Here is an 18,979-nt window from a genome sequence, read left to right on the forward strand (position 1 = left end):
CGCTTGATTCCACCGATAACTTTCCGTTGTACTTCTTCCTGTCATAGGAGTATTCAGTAAAATAGGTAGTAAACAGTTCGTAAACGAAATTTATTAACATTTTGTCGCATTGTGATATTTTCTTCTGTTTTGTGCCTGTCATTCCCAATTTCAAAATCTTGATTCTCCTTACTGTTTCTAGAAATTTCTTTTAAGAGTCTTTTAATGTTAGTTCTACCAGAACTAACATTAAAAGACCCTTATACCTAGCCTGTAAACATGCTCTTTACAGCTGAGCGAGGACAGGGTGAGGGGACTGAAGGGAAAGGAAGGGATTATTCATAGGCGTACGAGGGCGGGGGGGCGAGGGGGGCTGTAGCCCCCCCCCCCCCCCCAGTGCCAAAATTTTTCGGGCAAAATGTTTAGAATTCGGGCAGAAAGCTTGAATAATCCGAAAAGTCTAGTCAACATTACGTTCAAAACGAATTACATCAACAGGAAAAGTATTGGAAATATACCTAACTTTGTTGTTCAAAAGTCCAAATTTCTCATTTACCTGCGTTCGTTTCCTCTCGCAAATTGCTATAATCATGTTCGATTTTTCTCTTAAATTCTGACTGACTCCTCAGTTTTAATCAGTTGCAATCAGCTTTTCCATAGCTTCAGCGTTTGTGCACGGTGGATTTAGTGCAAGATCTTAAAACAGCTGGTTATAATTGTGATGAAGCTAATGCTTTCGACCCAAATGTTTAGTTCTAAGGGGTAGCTTGAAACTTTCAACGAAATGTTTTAAAACCCATTCATTCCTGCATGTTTTACATGCTGTTGTATTACTTTCAAATGGGAGAAAACAAGGATTCAGTTCACTGACACCTTCGGATAACGCCACAAAATTAATCTAAGAACTTAAGCAAGCAGGTAAAGTTTGTACACAACTGTTTCAATGCATGTTTTATTTTTCATTTTACATGCCTCTTTATTCGGCTCTCAACCCATGCCATTTTTTTCGGGCAAAAAGGTCTCTGCCCCCCCCCCCCCCACCCCCCCGGGACCGAAGGTGCCCGTACGCCTATGGGATTATTGATTATTTCAGCAGCAAAGCACAACTGCTGCTGTTAGCCATTTTTATCCATCGTCTGTCATAAGTTCATGAAAACCAATGGAGAGAGTTCAGTTTCTGCATGTTGTTATACCTACTAGGGAGGTATAAAAAAGGGAAATACATCCAAATAGCGTGTGTCTTCCTTACAGGCAGGGTAACAGCAGGGTATGAGTAGTCACGGATACAAAGTATAAGTCTGGTCATATTATTTTGACATTGAGGTGGTCTGAAATATATTGCGCTCTAAAATGAATGAGGACGATAAACATGTCATTTTTCGGTCTGAAAATGTGAACACTTACTTCCGGATCATGGTGGATCTGATCGGAAAATGTAGAGATACGAACAACTAAAAACAGAAAGGCTGACCGTACGTTTGTTTATCCGTTGATTTAATTTCAACGGCTATTTTTAAATTGTTATCTTATTATCTTTTGTCTTGGTTGTTTAAACTGTAAGGTTTTTCTTTAGTTATTCATTCCCTGATGAAGTCAGGCCGTGCCTGATTAAATATTGGAAATTATAACAGTTCAATCGAAACATAACCGTACGTTCAGCCTTTCTGTTTTTTTAGTTGTTTGTATCTGAAAATATGGTGAAGGTTTTGATAACCGTGCCTCACACCCACCCCAAATTGAAAGCATGGCCGCCCACTCACTGTTGTTTAGTTGTTTATATCAAACACAATCCCCATTTCTCTAACATCGTTCGGCTCGCTCTGTTATTTATAGCAGTCTTATTACTCCATGTATTTTCACAGACTTTATTCCTAAACCGCATTCATTTTAGCGACCTACACGGGAAATAATTGTTAAGGGATATGCGTATCAAAAGTAATAACACCACTAAAACTAAAAAGACTAATACACTACAATGAACTAATTATAACAATACGATGAAAACTAATTGATAAGAAAAAACATTACATTAAAATTTATAGAGTTCAATTTCTTTACAAGATGCATGCAATAAAAAGGTTTCTTAGGAAACTGAAATTGAAATTGTCTGAAATTCGATCCTGCTTTGAAATGTTTCAACCATACAATACTAGCTGACAGAGATGTTCAAGGACCTTGTCCCCTCTTAGAATGTATTGTTTATTTTTAAAAGCCATTAAGAGAAAGCACAAAATAAATGAAACATATAGCTGCTTGATCAGAGTTCGACCGTAAAAGAGCTACAATTTCAAAACCCTACTAATAGAACGATTAATAAAAAAAGCAATTGAGCTTTGTCGGGTCTTTTTTCTTTTTTGTCCTTGCAGTCATTGAGTTGTCCCCTAGCAAATAGTCACTTATTGCGCAACCATTCAAAAGAACAGCTGCGATCTCCAAGTTTACAAACCACTTACACTAACTAAAGTAACAGTTAATTTAGTCCTAGTTCTTTCAAGGTCCTTGTTTGAACTGGGGATATCCTAGCTAGCAAAGAGGGTCTGGATGGGGCTACTGGAATCTCAGCTGTCAGCTAAATTTTCGGCCATTATTTTCTCAGCTATCATAAATCATCGGCCATTTCTCAGCTTTCAGCTAAATTTTCTACTCAGCTATCAGTTAATTTCGACAAATCTCACTTATTTTTTTACTGAGTTTTTCATTTTTGTAACTTTAAGTAATCTCAAACGCATAATTAGTATCGAAGACTTCCAGAAGCTTTTCGAAGAACATATGGTTGTTTCTGCAGGGCTCCGAAGAATTTAGCCACCTTAATATTCAATATCATTTTATGTATCACCTACTTTTATTGCACGCACAGGCCTTGCATAATAGACATTCTTTTTCATCCAAAAATAGACGAAGTGTATTTCACCATAAAATGTAAATAAGTTGTAGTGCAAATCCGCCTATCCGTTCTATTTTTTGGCCAAATCCGTCAATCCGCCACTATTTTCGTTCAAATCTGAATCCACAGTACTTGAAAACTTTGTGTGGTATATAGTTTCACTGCAACGGATAGTAGACGTTGTTATTTATGTCAATCGTTTAAGAAGTTTTGTTTCATTGCTTGTTTCTGCTACAATTCTGCCAACATACAAACGAAGACCGACCAAAGTGATCCGAACTTCGTTAAGTATCTACGATCCGAACTTCCTGACATGAAGAGTCCGGAATCCGGGCAAATATTCTAAGCTAATCCGCACTCCGCCGTATGTTCGAAATCCGCGTATCCGCTCTATGAATCGCAAAAATCCACCCTTGATCCGCGAACCTGTTCATCCACCTCCCAAAACAAGCCCAAAATGGGAAAAAAATTGCGTTCCTTGGAATAACGTCCTTTTACATTGGAACTGTTGAACAAGAAAATGAACATCGGAAAAGTTGAAATATCTGACATGCCTTAAAAATCCAATCAAAGATAGGCCCGTAAAACTCTTCCTGCATATGACCTTGCTGTTCAAGCACGGAAATGCTTGCGACCCGAATTGGTGTGCGTGATATCTGTTTCATTTGCTGATTGGCCTGTCGGGAAGATAGTCGCTATAGTCTTGCCGTGTTCTGGTCACGCAACTGTAGTAACGCAAACTTTCAATCGGATGGTAATGTTACCGTCAGGGTTTAACTATGCTAAAAGTGGCCTATTTAAGAGAGATATCCACAAGATATTCAGAGAAAATTTATCAATCTCAGCTAAAAGTAACTTGAAATTTCTCAGCTATCAGTTCAAAAGCGGGGTGATTTGATCTCGGTCAACAGTTAAAAATTTGGCCGATTCTTAGCTATCAGTTCAGTAAACAAATACATTAATCACGGAGATTATTTTGGTTTAAGTTTCATCTCACTTCCCTTGAGAGACGACCAGTACCAGAAATAATAAGAGCTATCTCCATAGTTACCATTCAGATTATAACCGGTACAGCTGTTATACCACCAAGCTCCTCGGTATACTTACAGCACAGTTAACGTTGCCACCGGTCTTGTCATTATCACGGTCCTTGGTGGAGAAAGCCATGCCGTTATGATACGTAAGTTTATCATAAGCGTTGCTGAGCCATAATAGAAATCCACAAACAAAGTGTAGTTAGTTGCCTCGTTAGTAACCGTAAAATTACTGTATTTAGCGTATTTATTTCCATAGCTTGTTGTGTTGATTTCCACTCGCAGCTGACTCGGAATCTCAGTCAGTTGATGAATCTTTTCGTTTCCAAGCCAAAACTCTCCTCTGAGGTCACCGAACCCGTTCTTATACTCGTCCCAGCCCCTGTAGAATCCAACGAACCCATTGAAGCGTTTGTGAAAGACAGTCCATCCACCACCATCCGTCTTCATGTCACAGTACACTTCAAAACTGGTTTTGTTTGTTGGGTTCACTGTGTACACTCCATTTTGCTTGAAGCCAGCAGAAAACAGTTCGGCGCAGTCTCGGGCTGAGAAAAAAGGGAAAAAACTTAGTGATTGTTATGTTTTTTGCTTGCTTAGGTGCTTGCTTTTCTTGTCCAACTAACAGTGAATAGAATATTCAAAGCATTATTTTAAGTGTAGTTCAATACTATATTCAGACTCTTATTCGACGAAAATAGCTAATTACTGACACACAAAACAAGAAAACAACTAACTTAATCAACAAATGAATACCAACAGACAAGAAATTAAGTATAAATTAAAGGGAAGAAACAAAATGAAAGACAACGAAAGAATAATTTGAAGGAACTAGGAGGGAAAGAGAGAAAGAGAGAACGAAAGAAGGAAAGAAAGAAAGAGAGAAAGAAAGAAAGAGAGAAAGAAAGAAAAAGAGAGAGAAAGAAAGAAAGAAAGAGAGAAAGAAGGAAGAAAGAAAGAAAGAAAGAAAGAAAGAAAGAAAGAAAGGAAGGAAGGAAGGAAGGAAGGAAGGAAGGAAGGAAGAAAAAAGAAACAACAGAAAATACGTTGTAGTTAGAAATATATGATAATGAGATTATGTATGTGTAAGTGAAGAACCATGCTTACCAGTTTTAACAATCAGTTGCACCTCACTCTCCACATGAACGAACTCGCTCCTTGCAGAGCAGATATAGGTACCACTGTCTTTAGACGTCAATCTGTTTATCTTCAGTTGTCCACCTTCCACTTGAGAGCGTTCCTCTGGTATGTTTCCTTTACATCGTGTCCACGTGATGCTGGGTACTGGGTGTCCGTCTGCGGAACAGTTCAGTGTGACTGACTGTCCGTGATAAAGTTCTATCTTCTCTGGCGGCTTGACTGTAAACTGAGGCACCACGTTAACTATCAGAGCTGTCATGGCGTGCGATGTACCCATGGCGTTGGTAGCAGTGCAGATGTACGTTCCAGCGTCTTTCTTGTCCGTCTTTGTTATGGTCAAGGTTTGACCTTGGATTGTCGCTCTTCCGCTGGGGAGTTGATCGAAGAGTTTGGTCCAAGATACCACCGGAGGGGGATATCCGATGACCCGGCACTTAGGGAGCTTGACATCTTTCCCGCTCTCGGCGTATATCGGTCCAGCTGGAAGGGAGATCAGAGGACGGGCTGCGCACGAGAAAGTTGTTATTTTAATTTTGTGTGTAAAACAATATACATTAGTGGCAGATAATCCTCATAATTACATTCCTATACAATATTCAAGTAATATCCAATTATTTCCCAGTACGTGGATAAGTGCCCAATATATCAGACTGGTGAGAGAATTACATCCCAATTTAGAAAACCAGATTAAAAAAATTTTGCAGTTTTCAGAATTTTTGTGATGTGTAATTATTTTCTAATTAAAGAGTACATAGTCGTAGACTTGATTGGAAGCCCACGTGTTCACTTTCCAATTAAATAAAATAGTAGACGCGCGGAGAAACGAGAAATTTGTTATTGACACAGTAGAGCCTGTTGATGAACGATCAGGTTCGAGATCTTTTCATAATTGGGTTTAATTTTTTTTTAATTTTTTTTTCTCTACTGAGAAAGTTGAAACTTAAAGTTTATTTACCTTGGACGTTGAGTGTAACAGAAGCCTGAGCGGTCCCCTGGTCAGTACGAATTGTACACACGTACATTCCATTATCACCGACTGTCGCATTCTTGATATGAAGTGTTCCTTTGATGATGGAATATCTTCCAGCGGGGAGGGAACCATCTTCTTTGGACCACGACACTGTCGCGTCAACGTTTTTCTCCGGCGAACATTTGAACACGGCGGACTGATCCAGGGCAACGGTCCTTACTGCCGGGGTCACGACAATCCCAGGGGCGGAAATAACATCCGCCGCCTGCCCCCTGAATGGCTGCAGGGAAGTCGGAGTAGGCAAGGTGGGTTCTCCAGGTTCACCTTTTTGGCCTTTTATCCCAGGGGGTCCACGGAGACCCGGATATCCAGGGGACCCCTGTGGTCCTTGTGGTCCTATCTTTCCCGGAGGTCCCTGCACACAAATTTGACTTTGGCTAGTGCAGATCTTTTGCGTTGCAGTGTAGACGGATTTGGTGATTTGTTGTTGTATTTCTGGAGCCAGAACGCCATTGTCTCCTTTGGGGGACTTGGAGGACTCTACATCTCGTGGGTCTCTTTTCAGAGCTGAAGATCTGACTGACTCGTCTTTCGAGGAGCGGATTCCTTTAAAAAAGCAGTAAAAAGTGTTAAAATGATAATTCTTACGTCCTGGACAGACAATTGTGAAATACGCCATTTTTCACTGTTTGCTTTGGTATTAAAAGGATCCCACAGCTTGCAGCCATTATTTAACGACATTGGAGAAACGTAAATTTCTTTTTTGTCATTTTATTTATCAGGAAATCGCGCCGGGATCGCGGAGGTCACGGGTTCGAATCCCGTCGAAACGTTAATATAAGTTTTGCCAGGCTTCTTTCCCCCAATTTTTTTAAATTGGTGGGATCACATTAGGGATCGTGTTATTGCTTAACGCTTGCTGAGTTAACAACATGTGACGTTTACCTTCAGAAGTTGTGGAGAAATAAATGTAAAACATATAATCGAATTACTTATAACTTCCGGGCGCCCGTTATAAACTCGAGCTCAAGACATTCATTCAAAGACCTTAGTGAGATGTTTTCGAATTAAAGGGCTTATCTAAATTTATTTTCAAGAGTAAAAGCTATTAAGATGTCAAAGATCGATAACTAAGCTTGGATTAGATGTCGGTGATTAAAATAATTAAATTGCTTTAGTGGAATTCAAAACACCCAGCCTAGGGTTACAATTTTGCAGCTATTGATAACGACCAGGATTTCTAGAAACTTCCCGCAAATCTTCTAGAAATCTTTTGCGCTGATCAAACTGATAGACAATTTTATTTCTCTTGCTTCTGAGGGCAACCCAACCCAGCAAATATTACTCGTTAACGCCCCTTCCAGCTAACATAGACTTCTGAAGAAAACAAGTGACAGATCATAGCGAGGCCCCTTCGTTGCGAGATAAACTTCCGCTTCTCCCAACGATTGTCTTTTCAAAAACACAATCAACAAAGAATCAAGCTTTTGGGAACAGGGCGTTCACAGGCAATGTTTCTTGGCCGGGGTTGCTTTCTCAACAGAAATAGAAATATTTCTCGCTAACGCCCCTTTCAGACAGCATCGATTGCTGAAGAGAGCAGAAAACAGCAAGGTACCTTTTTGTTCAGATTATTTAAATTGAAAAAATTGCTTCCAATGATCCCACTGATTGTCTTTCTAGCAACCTGAGGCCACGAAGCAAAAACGAAACGAAAGAATGAAGCTTTTGGGAAGGGGGCGTTTATTGGTAATATTTTTCGGCCGGGGTTGCTTTCTTAAAACAGAAATCATGCATTAGTTGCAGTGGCTGAACGATTAAACCATGAAAATATACTTTATATATTATATTTTAGATATCAATGTTTTCATCAGTTTTAAAAGAAATATATGAGAAAATTGCTATAGCCAGCTTGTGATTATTTCGGGTCTAGCTTTGAGTTGAAAACTCGTTGAACACATGTACAGAAACGCCTTTGTCACTTTTTACATTAAATTAATCATGGTAAAAAAATTAAAAGTTTTTACCCAATTTTTGGGCCTGGGCTACTATCGTAGGATGTTTCAATACATTTTGACTTTTCTTATTCTTAAAATTCTCATTAGAAATGTAAAATAGAGTTCACTATTTGTAACTGTCGCTCCAGTAGCTTCCGTGTCTTCTCGGTACGTGTGATACATCCGAGATTTATATTCAGTGCAAAATAACAATGAATAAAGTTTCAAAATTGTGGGTTTTATGAATTAAAGAATGGGCTAGACCTACCACGGCAAATTTTCGACCTTGTCTTTGTTGCAACTTAGATGTCGTCTCTAGCTATTCGAGGCTATCTATTTGGCATATACGTATACCAGACTGAAAACCGAGTTTTTTTGGCATATTGCAAGAAAAGCGATCATTCTTATTGGCCTTTTTTAAAAACTGCGAGACGCACATTAAGAGCGGAAAAGTTTACATAGCTTTCGAGGAAATAATTATGTAAGTTACTCTCCATAATGAATTCAACAAAAAACAGACTTAAATAATGACTCACCGTTTGTTGCCAGAACAGGCGGAACGCGCGTTGTCTCTAACTCTTTTTCTCTTTGTTCGAGAGCCTCAAGTCTTTCCTTGTAAGCTCGTAGCTCCAACTCAAGCCTCACATAACCAACACAGTACAAGAAAACGATTGTAATCAAAACACAACAGCAAACCACAAGAAGGCGGGAAGATCCACTAGCGCTCGTCATTGTGTGAACTGCGCAACTCCCTTTCACAAATGATCTACACAGAACTGCCGAGGCAAATTATTTGTACCTTGGGCAATGATAACCTCGCACAGTCTGGATTTTTTTGATAACTTTGTGTGCCGACCGTAAATTAAATTACCTTGCTTATCCTAAGATGGGCAAGATAGAACTTGGTCGTTTTCCAAATAAAAAAGTCTTGCAAATTTAACGCAGTGCCTATTTTTGTCTGCAGAGAAAGATCGAGAAGTACTTTCCTGGATATGCTGTCTATGCTGTGTAGTATTGTGCCGACACAAATTAAGAGTATGGTTTTGGAACTGTTTAAGTCTGAAATAGAATTAGGGATTTTGACATTTTGGTTTTGAAATTGGAATAAGTTTTTGTGGGAAAATCCACACAGTTCCCATGAATACACTTCCTTGATTTCAAGAGACACTAATCCGGATCAAAAAATGAAAACGGGATACAGAGATGAAACTTATCCAGACTAGATTGATAAGACCGTATCAGATCTGTCTGAATAGCGTTCAAGTCACAGAGTCTGTTCTAGAATAGTATACGGATTTTACATTTAAAATGTTTGGTCTGAAATATTGTAAGGGCTCGGAAAATTTTCACGATACCTCATCCAAAACAAATACAAGAAATGCCTCCTTCCTACCATTCCACTCCCCCCATTCCCATTGCAATAGCCTTCAATCGGTCATCACAACACCGAATGGGTGTTTCTCGTGCGCACGAAAAGGTCGTAGTGGCTAAGGATATCGACAAGATAATTACATTTAAAGTATTCCGGTGTTTATATCTTTTGGAACAGAAACTTGACAATGAAGGGAGATAAAAATGAAGGTGAAAGTTTAATTAAACAAGCAGCCGATGAACTGTATTTTTTTTCGTGTTTTAACACGCACATGCACGCTGTCGATTCTACGAGTGCCTTAGTTTTTTTGCAAAAAATAATTGATCTGTTTATACACACCTCTGTCAGACAGTGATAACTGTGGTTCATATGAATGATTCTTTTAATGTCGAGTGTTAGTTTTGGCAGGAAATAAAGAGTGACGGTGCTCCGTGAAGGCTGATTAGTTGCTCAATATGAAAGTGGCCCTGGCGCGAATTTATTAAGAAACAGTGTAAGCAGGCTTCTGACCGTTACTAAAAGTTTGCTTGTTTGTTTTGCACATTGTACGCATTATTCATATTTAGGGTTGAGTTCGGCAAGCGTAAAGTTGATCATCAACTAACAGGACGGTGTTTGGTCAAAAATGGAAGTTAAATTGTGTTCGATTGAGGCACGTTTAGCAAAGATTTCAGGCGACAACCTGAAGTGCATGCTCTTTATCGCGGGATCTTCAGTGAGGCCCCATTAGGGGTTTCAGGGATACGGGATATTTGGGGAGAAAATTATAGGGATACGGGGGATATTTAGGCTAAAAACTAATGGAATACGGGATACTCGGACCCCCCTAATGGAGGCTCATCACGGGCGGTCACTCAGCTCGTGGTAACAGTGGTACCCAGGTTCCTTGTTACACCACAGGCCATGGTGGAAAAATTTGCGGGAACCTCGGTAAGAGCCCGGCGGATGTTGCTTAGTTGAGCGGTATTTTACAATAACTGTAGGATTTTTTGCATGCTCACAGGCTTATTTTTTAACGTCAATAAGTGTTTAGACACTTAGGGGACGCTATCGGGACGCTTGCTCAACTAAACGACTGACTGTGTCGACTTGGGACACACAGGAGTAAACATAAAGGAATAACAACAGTCAAAACTGTTTGGTAGTTCAAGCGAATAGACTAAAACGGATAGTTTATTGGTAATGGCTAGCATTTTGTTAATGAGCAGGTTATAAAATTACTGGACACAGTAAAGGTTTGAACCCAGGAGTATTAGTGGGTCGCAAAGTGTGATCGTCCGGGCGAGAGAAGGTCTGAAAAGAAGAATACTCTCAACCGGACGATCATACTGTATGAACTACTAAATAAAACTAAAAGGGCATGATCTATTCATTGGTTTGACTTATCACAGGTGACTGTTAACTGTACTGCTTCTGGCGACCCTAAACCCACAATTACCTGGGAACCTATATGTACAGGGCAACTTCCGACTGAGAGACTGGAGACGACAGATCACAGTTTGACCATCCGGGACTTACAGCCACACGATCAGGGCAAGTACGCATGCGTGGCAACCAGTAGTCTTTTCCGGGAACGAGCAGAGTTTAGTCTTGTTGTTAAGACAGGTTGGTTGGTGAAGTTTTGTTGATAATAATTAGACTTTTTTATAGTCAATCCCCACATTCTTCACCAATTTGAGTGATAATACTAACGAACAAAGAACAATGTGTTTCTCAATTAAGCTATCACTTCTAGTGAAGTGGAAGGGGGAGCATATTTGTCAATGAAATGCGAGTTGCCAATTTTTTTTTACGAGCTTTTCAGTCAGAATGATGAGGCAGAGAAAGAATTGCCTCTCAAAATTTCGGCCCCGGCATTTTTGTTTTGTTTTCAGTTTTAATTTCATTTGACCATTTGCAGTTGTCGGCCGGGAAAACTGCAAATTATCATTTATCTGTCAGGATATTGAGACAAAGACGAGATTGATCTGTTAAATTTCGGGATTTTTTTTCAGTTGCCAGTTTAAGGGCGTTTAATCAGCTGTCAGCTAAGGGTCAGCTAAACCCATCCTGAGCTTTCTTGCGGTTAAAAAATTTAAAACCAAACACATTTTAAAAAGGGTTGTCGTCGACCTGGAAAATTGTGTTGGAACTGGCTAAAAGCATTAAAAAGTAGAAGGTATAGAACATTTTTTGTATTTTCGTTTTAGCACGTGACTGTTCCACACTGTACTTATCGGGCGTGCGCACTAGCGGTGTGTACACGATCAATCCTGACAATCAGTCATCGTTTCCAGTCTTCTGTGACATGGACACTGACGGCGGAGGATGGACGGTGTTTCAAAGGAGACTGGACGGTACTACGAACTTCTTCCGTGATTGGGACACCTATAAGCGTGGCTTCGGAGATCTTAAGAAGGAATTTTGGCTCGGAAACGATAAAATCAGTCGGCTCACCAATGCTGTATCTTCAGTCTTGCGAGTGGAAGTGTCGGACTGGGAAGGAGCAACGGCCTTTGCCAAATATGGCATTTTCCGCGTCGGGAGCGAGTCGACAAAATACCAACTTACCGTCGGATCATACTCGGGAAATGCAGGAGATTCACTGTCATATCACAGCGCTTCAACTTTCACCACTATGGACAGTGACAATGACGACAGGAACGACAACTGTGCAGTGAACAGCGTGGGCGCATGGTGGTACAAAAGCTGCCATGACTCGAATCTAAACGGACAGTATATGGGAGCAGGAAGAAAGGATTCTAAAGGAATAGTGTGGTATCACTGGAAGAACAGCCTTCAGACGATGAAAACTTCCCAGATGATGCTTCGACCAAAGTCGTTTGGGTAAAGAAATCCTGTCACATGTAACATAATGACTATTAATTATGTTCACAGAAGTCGTTTTGTTTGTGCCAAATTTTTGAAGTTTTGTATATATTGTAATGATAACCAACAAATTTTAGAAATCAGCCAAGTATTGGAAACAACCTTATTATAGGAAATTAACGCTTGTGTTATAATTAATTAAGGTATTTGGAATTAACGCGACTTAAATTAACGCGAACGGAAGGAAAAATTACTTCCCAATGAAGAAAATTAACGCGAATAAGGGGGTGACATTTCAAAGTGAAGGAAATTAACGCGACAAACACAAAGAAAAAACTTGTTATTCAACACTAGGCGTATAATCTAGCAAAATCTATAGCGTTCTTCACAGGTTCAGTGATACCGGTAGATTTCCACCCCAATGAATGCTTTTTCCTGGGAGATTAGAACGTCTGGACTGTATCGAGAATTGGGGCCAAAATAATGGAAATTAAGGTCACGGAACATGAAGCGTTAATTCGAAGTTTGGCTATCATATTTTCATGAAAGGCAAAAAGAGGGTACAGCTGTGTCAATGCTCCTGGAGAGGGATGAACGTCATTTGAACGCATTCCGCCCTAAAATATATGGCTTATGAGTTGTTTTTAAACAACACCCTAAAATTTCTGAAATTTGCCTTATAACCTGAAATAGTGCATGAAGTATGTAAAACACTAACAGTGCACGTCAAATTTTGACACCAAGTTGGTTTGAAGTACTGGGTTAGTTAGGGTGCGGTCTAAAAAGGTTACGAGATTAATTTATATTTTGGTCAGAAAATAGGGTTAGGGATTTGAGAACCGACCGTAGCTTCACACCCAATGGTTGTGATTTCTCTCAATCTTGTGTTTCTGTAGACCAGTTGAGTGCAAACCCGATGATCTCGGAAGTTCTTAGTCATTCAAACCTTATTCCTGTTTGGGGCTAGCTTGCAAGCTGGCTTTCCTTTGACTCGTTCAGTTTTTGTGGCTTCACCGGTCGCGGGTGTGACCGCAAACGCAAGTCTGCTCGCAGGCTAGTTTGGAGCAGGAAGGATATTGCGTGACGGACGAAAGAAACGCGTACTGTAGAAGGACAATGCAATTTAGACTAAGAATTGCACGATTGCTGTTTTATTTTTCATTGGTTTTTCTCCTGCATGGCACCGTTTTTAATAAAGAATACAATGAAAATAAATCATTATTCAGTATAAAACCATTTTTATTATTATTGTACTACCACAAAAGATGCCAGTGAGGAAAGTGGAAAGTTTTTAGGCTGATTTCTAAACTTTTCCTACAAATAATTAAACCGGCGTCCAGTAATCTAAAAACTCCATGTGCGTCAAAAATATAAGCTATTAAGAAAAAAGTACCACACTAAAAGGCCTAGAAAAAAGAATGCGACTTTGCGTTCTTATCTTAGACTATACATCAACAAATTTCGTCCCAAGGACTCTTTTCTCTGCAACTGAATTGGGAAGTGCGCGCGTTACTCTGGGGACGAGTTGCTAGTAAACGTGAACAAGAAAGATATGACCGCTTGAAGGTCGAAGGCGACCGTTTGAAAGCAGCGACGACTTCAAAATCATGCGTTTGTTCTACAGAGCCTAAAAGCAATTCATAGATAATGTAGGACAATTTAGTTTTGTCAGTTTTCTTTTCCTTCTTTTCCCTTTTTTGGATCTTTTTTATTCAAAAATGTTTGCATTGATCAGGAAGATTTGGGTTTGAGTTTCATCTCACTCCCCTTAAGCGACCAGCTCCAGTCATAATTACTGTCTCCATAGTTACCATTCAGATTAGAACTGTAACAGCTCTTATACCACCAAGCACCTTTGTAATTTACCGCACAGTTATAACTAGCCTGCTTGTCATTATCTTGATCCTTGGTAGGGAAAGCCATGCCGTTATGAGTGTTGGTAAGTTGATCATAAGCGTCGCCAGAGTAGAAACCAACAAACAGCGTGTAGTTGGATGCCTCGTTAGTGACCGTAAAATTACTATACTTGGCGTATTTATTTCCTTTGGATGTTGTGTTGATTTCCACTCGCAGCTGACTCGGAATCTCAGTCAGTTGATGAATCTTTTCGTTTCCAAGCCAATACTCTCCTCTGACGTCACCAAACCCGTTCTTATACTCGTCCCAGCCCCTGTAGAATCCAACGAACCCATTGAAGCGTTTGTGAAAGACAGTCCATCCACCGCCATCCGTCTTCATGTCACAGTACACTTCAAAACTGGTTTTGTTTGTTGGGTTCACTGTGTACACTCCACTTTTCTTGAAGCCGGCGGAAAACAGCTCGGCGCAGTCTCGGGCTAAAGAAATAAAATGAATAAATGAATGACTGAAATGCAGAATGTTGGGCTAATACTCCAGCTGTCTTGTCCAAGAACTATTAGTACTGACAACAAAGTTATCAAAATGTAGAAGTGGCTAACATAAATATAGAGTACATGCGATCTAGTCAACCTATGACTTGAATAAAAATGCCCAAAATTAAAATATTTAACAAACTGGACTATTCACAGCCCTTCATTTTTTTTGTATTTTTCTTCGACCGTTGAACGCGGGAAAAGAATTACGAGAGAACTGGACGCAAGAGAACAGTCTACTACAAACTGACAGAAATAAATGAGTTTTAACCTTAGGGATCGAAGAGAACGAGTTAATTTCAACATTCAAAGAATAAAAGAAACAAACAAAGAAACTAAACGAAACAAATGAAGGCATATACACTTATGATTTTCTCTATAGGAGATAAAGCATGTGTACATTACTTACCGGTTTTAACAATCAGTTGCACCTCAGTCTCCACATGAACGAACTCGCTCCGTGCAGAGCAGATATAAGTACCACTGTCTTTAGATGTCAAACTGTTTAACTTCAGTTGTCCATCTTCCACTTGAGAGCGTTCCTCTGGTATGTTTCCTTTGCATCGTGTCCACGTGATGCTGGGTACTGGGTGTCCGTCTGCTGAACAGTTCAGTGTGACTGTCTGTCCGTGATAAAATTCTATCTTGTCTGGCGGCTTGACTGTAAACTGAGGCACCACGTTAACTATCAGAGCTGTCATGGCGTGCGATGTACCCATGACGTTGGTAGCAGTACAGATGTATGTTCCTGCGTCTTTCTTGTCTGTCTTTGTTATGGTCAGGGTCTGACCTTGGACAGTTGCTCTTCCACTGGGAAGTTGATCAAAGAGTTTGGTCCAAGATACCACCGGAGGGGGATATCCGATGACCCGGCACTTTGGGAGCTTGACATCTTTTCCGCTCTCGGCGTATATCGGTCCAGCAGGAAGGGAGATCAGAGGACGAGCTAGCACGAGAAAGATTCTATTTCAATTTGTATATAAAACAATATATAGAAGCAGATAATACTCATAATATTCAAGTAAATATCCAGTAATTTTTCCATATTGGACAGTACGTGGACAAGTGCCCAATATGATTGACGGTTGATAGAACTACTGTCCAATTCAGAAGACCAGAGTTCAAAACGTTCATGCCTTCAATATTTGGCCTAGCCTAATTTGCTGCAGTTTTCGTGTAAATACCTATGCTAAATTTGAAGCCTACGTGATCATTTTCCAATTATATATATAAAATTTGTACACAGAGGAACGAGAAATTTGTTATTGTCAGTAAGCTACAATAGGGCCTGCTGCTGAAACATCAGGTTCGAGATCTTGTATTCTTGCAATTATTTGGTTTTTTACTTTTTTCTACTGAGATATTGAAACCTCAGTTTATTTACCTTGGACGTTAAGCGTCACAGAAGCCTGTGCGGTCCCCTGGTCAGTACGAATTGTACACACGTACATTCCATTATCACCGACTGTCGCATTCTTGATATGAAGTGTTCCTTTGATGATGGAATATCTCCCGGTGGGGAGGGAACCATCTTCTTTGGACCACGACACTGTCGCGTCAACATTTCGCTCCGGGGAACACTTGAACACGGCGGACTGATCCAGGGCAACGGTCCGAACTGCCGGCGTCACCACAATCTCAGGGGCGGAAATAACATCCCCCGCCTGTCCCCTGAATGGCTGCAGGGAAGTCGGAGTAGGCAAGGTGGGTTCTCCAGATTCACCTTTTTGGCCTTTTATCCCAGGGGGTCCACGAAGACCCGGATATCCAGGGGACCCCTGTGGTCCTTGTGGTCCTATCTTTCCCGGAGGTCCCTGCACGCAAATCTGACTTTGGCTAGTGCAGATCTTTTGCGTTGCAGTGTAGACGGATTTGGTGATTTGTTGTTGTATTTCTGGAGCCAGAACGCCGTTGTCTCCTTTGGGGGACTTGGAGGACTCAACATCTCGTGGGTCCCTTTTCTGAGCTGAAGATCTGAGTGACTCGTCTTTTGAGGAGCGAATTCCTTTGCAAAAAGCAGTAAAAAGGGTTAGCATGATTCTGACTCTTGACCGGACATATGCGAAATACGCCAATTTTCTACTGTTTGCTTTGGTATTAAAGGGTTCTACAGCTAGCAGCCATTATTTATCGACATTGGAGAAACTTAAATCAATATATTTCTATTTTGTTATTTTATATTATTTATCAGGAAATCGCACTGGGATCACGAAGGTCACGGGTTCGCATCCCGTAAAAACATTGATATTTTTTTGCCAGTCTTCTTTCCCCCAACTGCTTAAATCGTGTCATTCGCTAAACGCTCACTGAGTTTATATCACTTGCCGATTTGCCTTCAGAAGTTGTAAAAAATGTGAATTGAAAAACTTATAATCGAATCATTTATATCTACCGGGCGCTCGCCTTAAATCCGAGCTCAAGAAATTCAATCAAAGACCTTAGTGAGATGGAATTAAAAAGGGCATAATCTGTAAGTCCCAACTAATAATACTGCCTTCAAGTCTAAGAACATTTTAAGTGTCAAGGATCGATAATTAATCTGGGATTAGATGTCGATGATTGAAATAGCTAAATTGCTTTTTAAGTGGAATTCAAAACACGAAGCCTGAGGCTACAGTTTTGCAGCTATTGATAACGACATGGATTTCTAGAAACTTTCTGGTCATTTTAGGTTACTGTTAACAATCTTTTAGAAATCTTCTGCGCTGATAAAACCAACAGATTATTTCTATTTCTGTTACTTTCTGAAGAGAACCCTACCCAGCAAATATGACTCATTAACGCCCCTTCCAGCTAACATGGACCGCTGAAGGAAATATGTGACAGATAACAGCGAGGCACCTTTTCGCATAGATTGCAGAGAAAAAAGATAAACTTCCCTTCTGGTATCCCAAAGATTGTCTTTCTAGAAACACAAACAACAAAGAATCAAGCTTTTGGGAATAGGGCTTCCTCAGGCAATGTTTGCTGGCCCGTGTTGTTTTTTCAACAGAAACAGAAATATTGCACGTTAACGCCCTTTTCAGATGACATCGACTGCTGAAGAGGACAGGAAACATCAAGAAACCTTTTCGTTCAGAACATTTAAATTGCAAAATATGCTTCCATGATCCCACAGATTGTTTTTTTTCAGCAACCTAAGGCCACGAAGCAGCTAAATCAAAACGAAAGCATCAAGCTTTTGGGAAGGGGACGATTACTGCCGTAATGTTTGTTGGCCGGGGTTGCTTGAGTTGTATTGGATTTTTTTCGTTTACATTTAGATTGTTTTCATTAGTTTTGAAAGAACTGCAGAATTTTAGCCAGCTTGTGATTATTTTGGCTTCAAGACGAAAAACGAAAAAACTGAAGAACTGTTGAACACAGCAACGCCTTTGTCACTTTTAACATAGAAAGATGGTTACGGCAAAATCAATGGTAGAGAATTAAATGTTCTTACCCAAATTTTAGGCATGGGATACTATCGTAGGATGTTTTTTTGGTAAATTCTGACTTTTCATTTTTTTATCATTTATAGGAAAGGTAAAAGAAAGTGCAGTGATTTGTAAACTGTCGCTCCAGTAGCTTGCAGTAGTTTTCTCTCGGTACGTGTGGATACATCCGATGTATTTCTATTAGCAGTTCTTTTGCAAAACAACAATGTAAAGTTTCCATATTGTGGGTTTTATGAATTAAAGAATGTGCTAGAACTACCACGGCGAATTTTCGAGCATGTTTTAATTGCCACTAAGACGTCGCCTCTACCTATTCGAGGCTATCTATTTAGGCATGTACTGGACTAAAAACCGAGCTCTTTTGGCACTAATTGCAACTGGGCAAATTGAGTAGATTAAAGAAATAGCAAGAAAAACGATCATTTTTATTGGATTTGTTTTTAAAAAGTGCGAGACGCACATTAAGATTACCCAAGTTTACATACTGTGCTTTCGAGGAAATACTATTAAGTTCCACTCCATAATGAATTAAAAAAACAGACTTCGATTAAAGCTAATGGACTCACCGTTTGTTGCTGGAACAGGCGGAATGCGCGTTGTCGCTAACTCTTTTTCTCTTTTTTCGAGAGCCTCAAGTCTTTCCTTGTAAGCTCGTAGCTCCAACTCAAGCCTCACATAACCAACACAGTACAAAAAAACGCTTGTAATCAAAACACAACAGCAAACCACAAGAAGGCGGGAAGATCCACCAGCGCTCGTCATTGTGAACTGTGCAACTGCCTTTCACAAATGATCTACACAGAACTGAAGCAAATTATTTGTACCTTGGGCAATGATAACCTCGCACAGTCTGGATTTTTTTGATAACTTTGTGTGCCGACCGTAAATTAAATTACCTTGCTTATCCTAAGATAGGCAAGATAGAACTTGGTCGTTTTCCAAATAAAAACGTTTTGCAAATGCAATGC

General features: G+C 40.0%; 2 protein-coding genes and 3 pseudogenes across 5 annotated transcripts in view; 1 reads left to right on the forward strand and 4 right to left on the reverse strand.

The window, feature by feature from the left end:
- Nucleotides 1–18,979, reverse strand: part of LOC144654013 (uncharacterized) — a 71,018-nt pseudogene that overhangs the window by 19,955 nt on the left and 32,084 nt on the right. The window lies entirely within an intron of this gene.
- LOC144655222 (uncharacterized) overlaps nt 1–18,979 on the reverse strand; it is a 102,964-nt pseudogene that overhangs the window by 19,735 nt on the left and 64,250 nt on the right. The window lies entirely within an intron of this gene.
- Nucleotides 1,829–8,811, reverse strand: LOC144655217 (uncharacterized; annotated as a pseudogene). Its single transcript, XR_013571049.1, has 4 exons — nt 8,541–8,811; nt 5,993–6,613; nt 5,005–5,541; nt 1,829–4,445 (listed from the first exon to the last, which is right to left on the reverse strand). The product of XR_013571049.1 is annotated as an uncharacterized LOC144655217 (transcript).
- Nucleotides 10,212–13,265, forward strand: LOC144655235 (angiopoietin-related protein 7-like). The gene is made up of 3 exons (XM_078515458.1): nt 10,212–10,306; nt 10,768–10,981; nt 11,566–13,265. The coding sequence occupies exons 1-3, from the start codon at nt 10,280–10,282 to the stop codon at nt 12,204–12,206; spliced, it is 882 nt and encodes a 293-aa protein (XP_078371584.1). The 5' UTR covers nt 10,212–10,279; the 3' UTR covers nt 12,207–13,265.
- Nucleotides 13,332–18,804, reverse strand: LOC144655219 (uncharacterized). The gene is made up of 4 exons (XM_078515443.1): nt 18,578–18,804; nt 15,962–16,582; nt 14,987–15,523; nt 13,332–14,520 (listed from the first exon to the last, which is right to left on the reverse strand). The coding sequence occupies exons 1-4, from the start codon at nt 18,771–18,773 to the stop codon at nt 13,916–13,918; spliced, it is 1,959 nt and encodes a 652-aa protein (XP_078371569.1). The 5' UTR covers nt 18,774–18,804; the 3' UTR covers nt 13,332–13,915.

Source organism: Oculina patagonica, chromosome 5, assembly GCF_052425735.1.
Source record: "Oculina patagonica isolate OP01 chromosome 5, crgOcupat, whole genome shotgun sequence".
Taxonomy (NCBI): domain Eukaryota; kingdom Metazoa; phylum Cnidaria; class Anthozoa; order Scleractinia; family Oculinidae; genus Oculina; species Oculina patagonica.

Coding starts and splice junctions, on each gene's coding strand:
- LOC144655235 (XM_078515458.1), top strand. CDS start 10,280: ATGGTGGAAAAATTTGCGGGAACCTCG. Junction 10,307..10,767: donor AAAAATTTGCGGGAACCTCG/GTAAGAGCCCGG, acceptor GACTTATCACAG/GTGACTGTTAACTGTACTGC. Junction 10,982..11,565: donor TAGTCTTGTTGTTAAGACAG/GTTGGTTGGTGA, acceptor TTTTCGTTTTAG/CACGTGACTGTTCCACACTG.
- LOC144655219 (XM_078515443.1), bottom strand. CDS start 18,773: ATGACGAGCGCTGGTGGATCTTCCCGCCTTCTTGTGGTTTGCTGTTGT. Junction 16,583..18,577: donor GCCTGTTCCAGCAACAAACG/GTGAGTCCATTA, acceptor CTTTTTGCAAAG/GAATTCGCTCCTCAAAAGAC. Junction 14,521..14,986: donor GCAACTGATTGTTAAAACCG/GTAAGTAATGTA, acceptor TTATTTCTTTAG/CCCGAGACTGCGCCGAGCTG.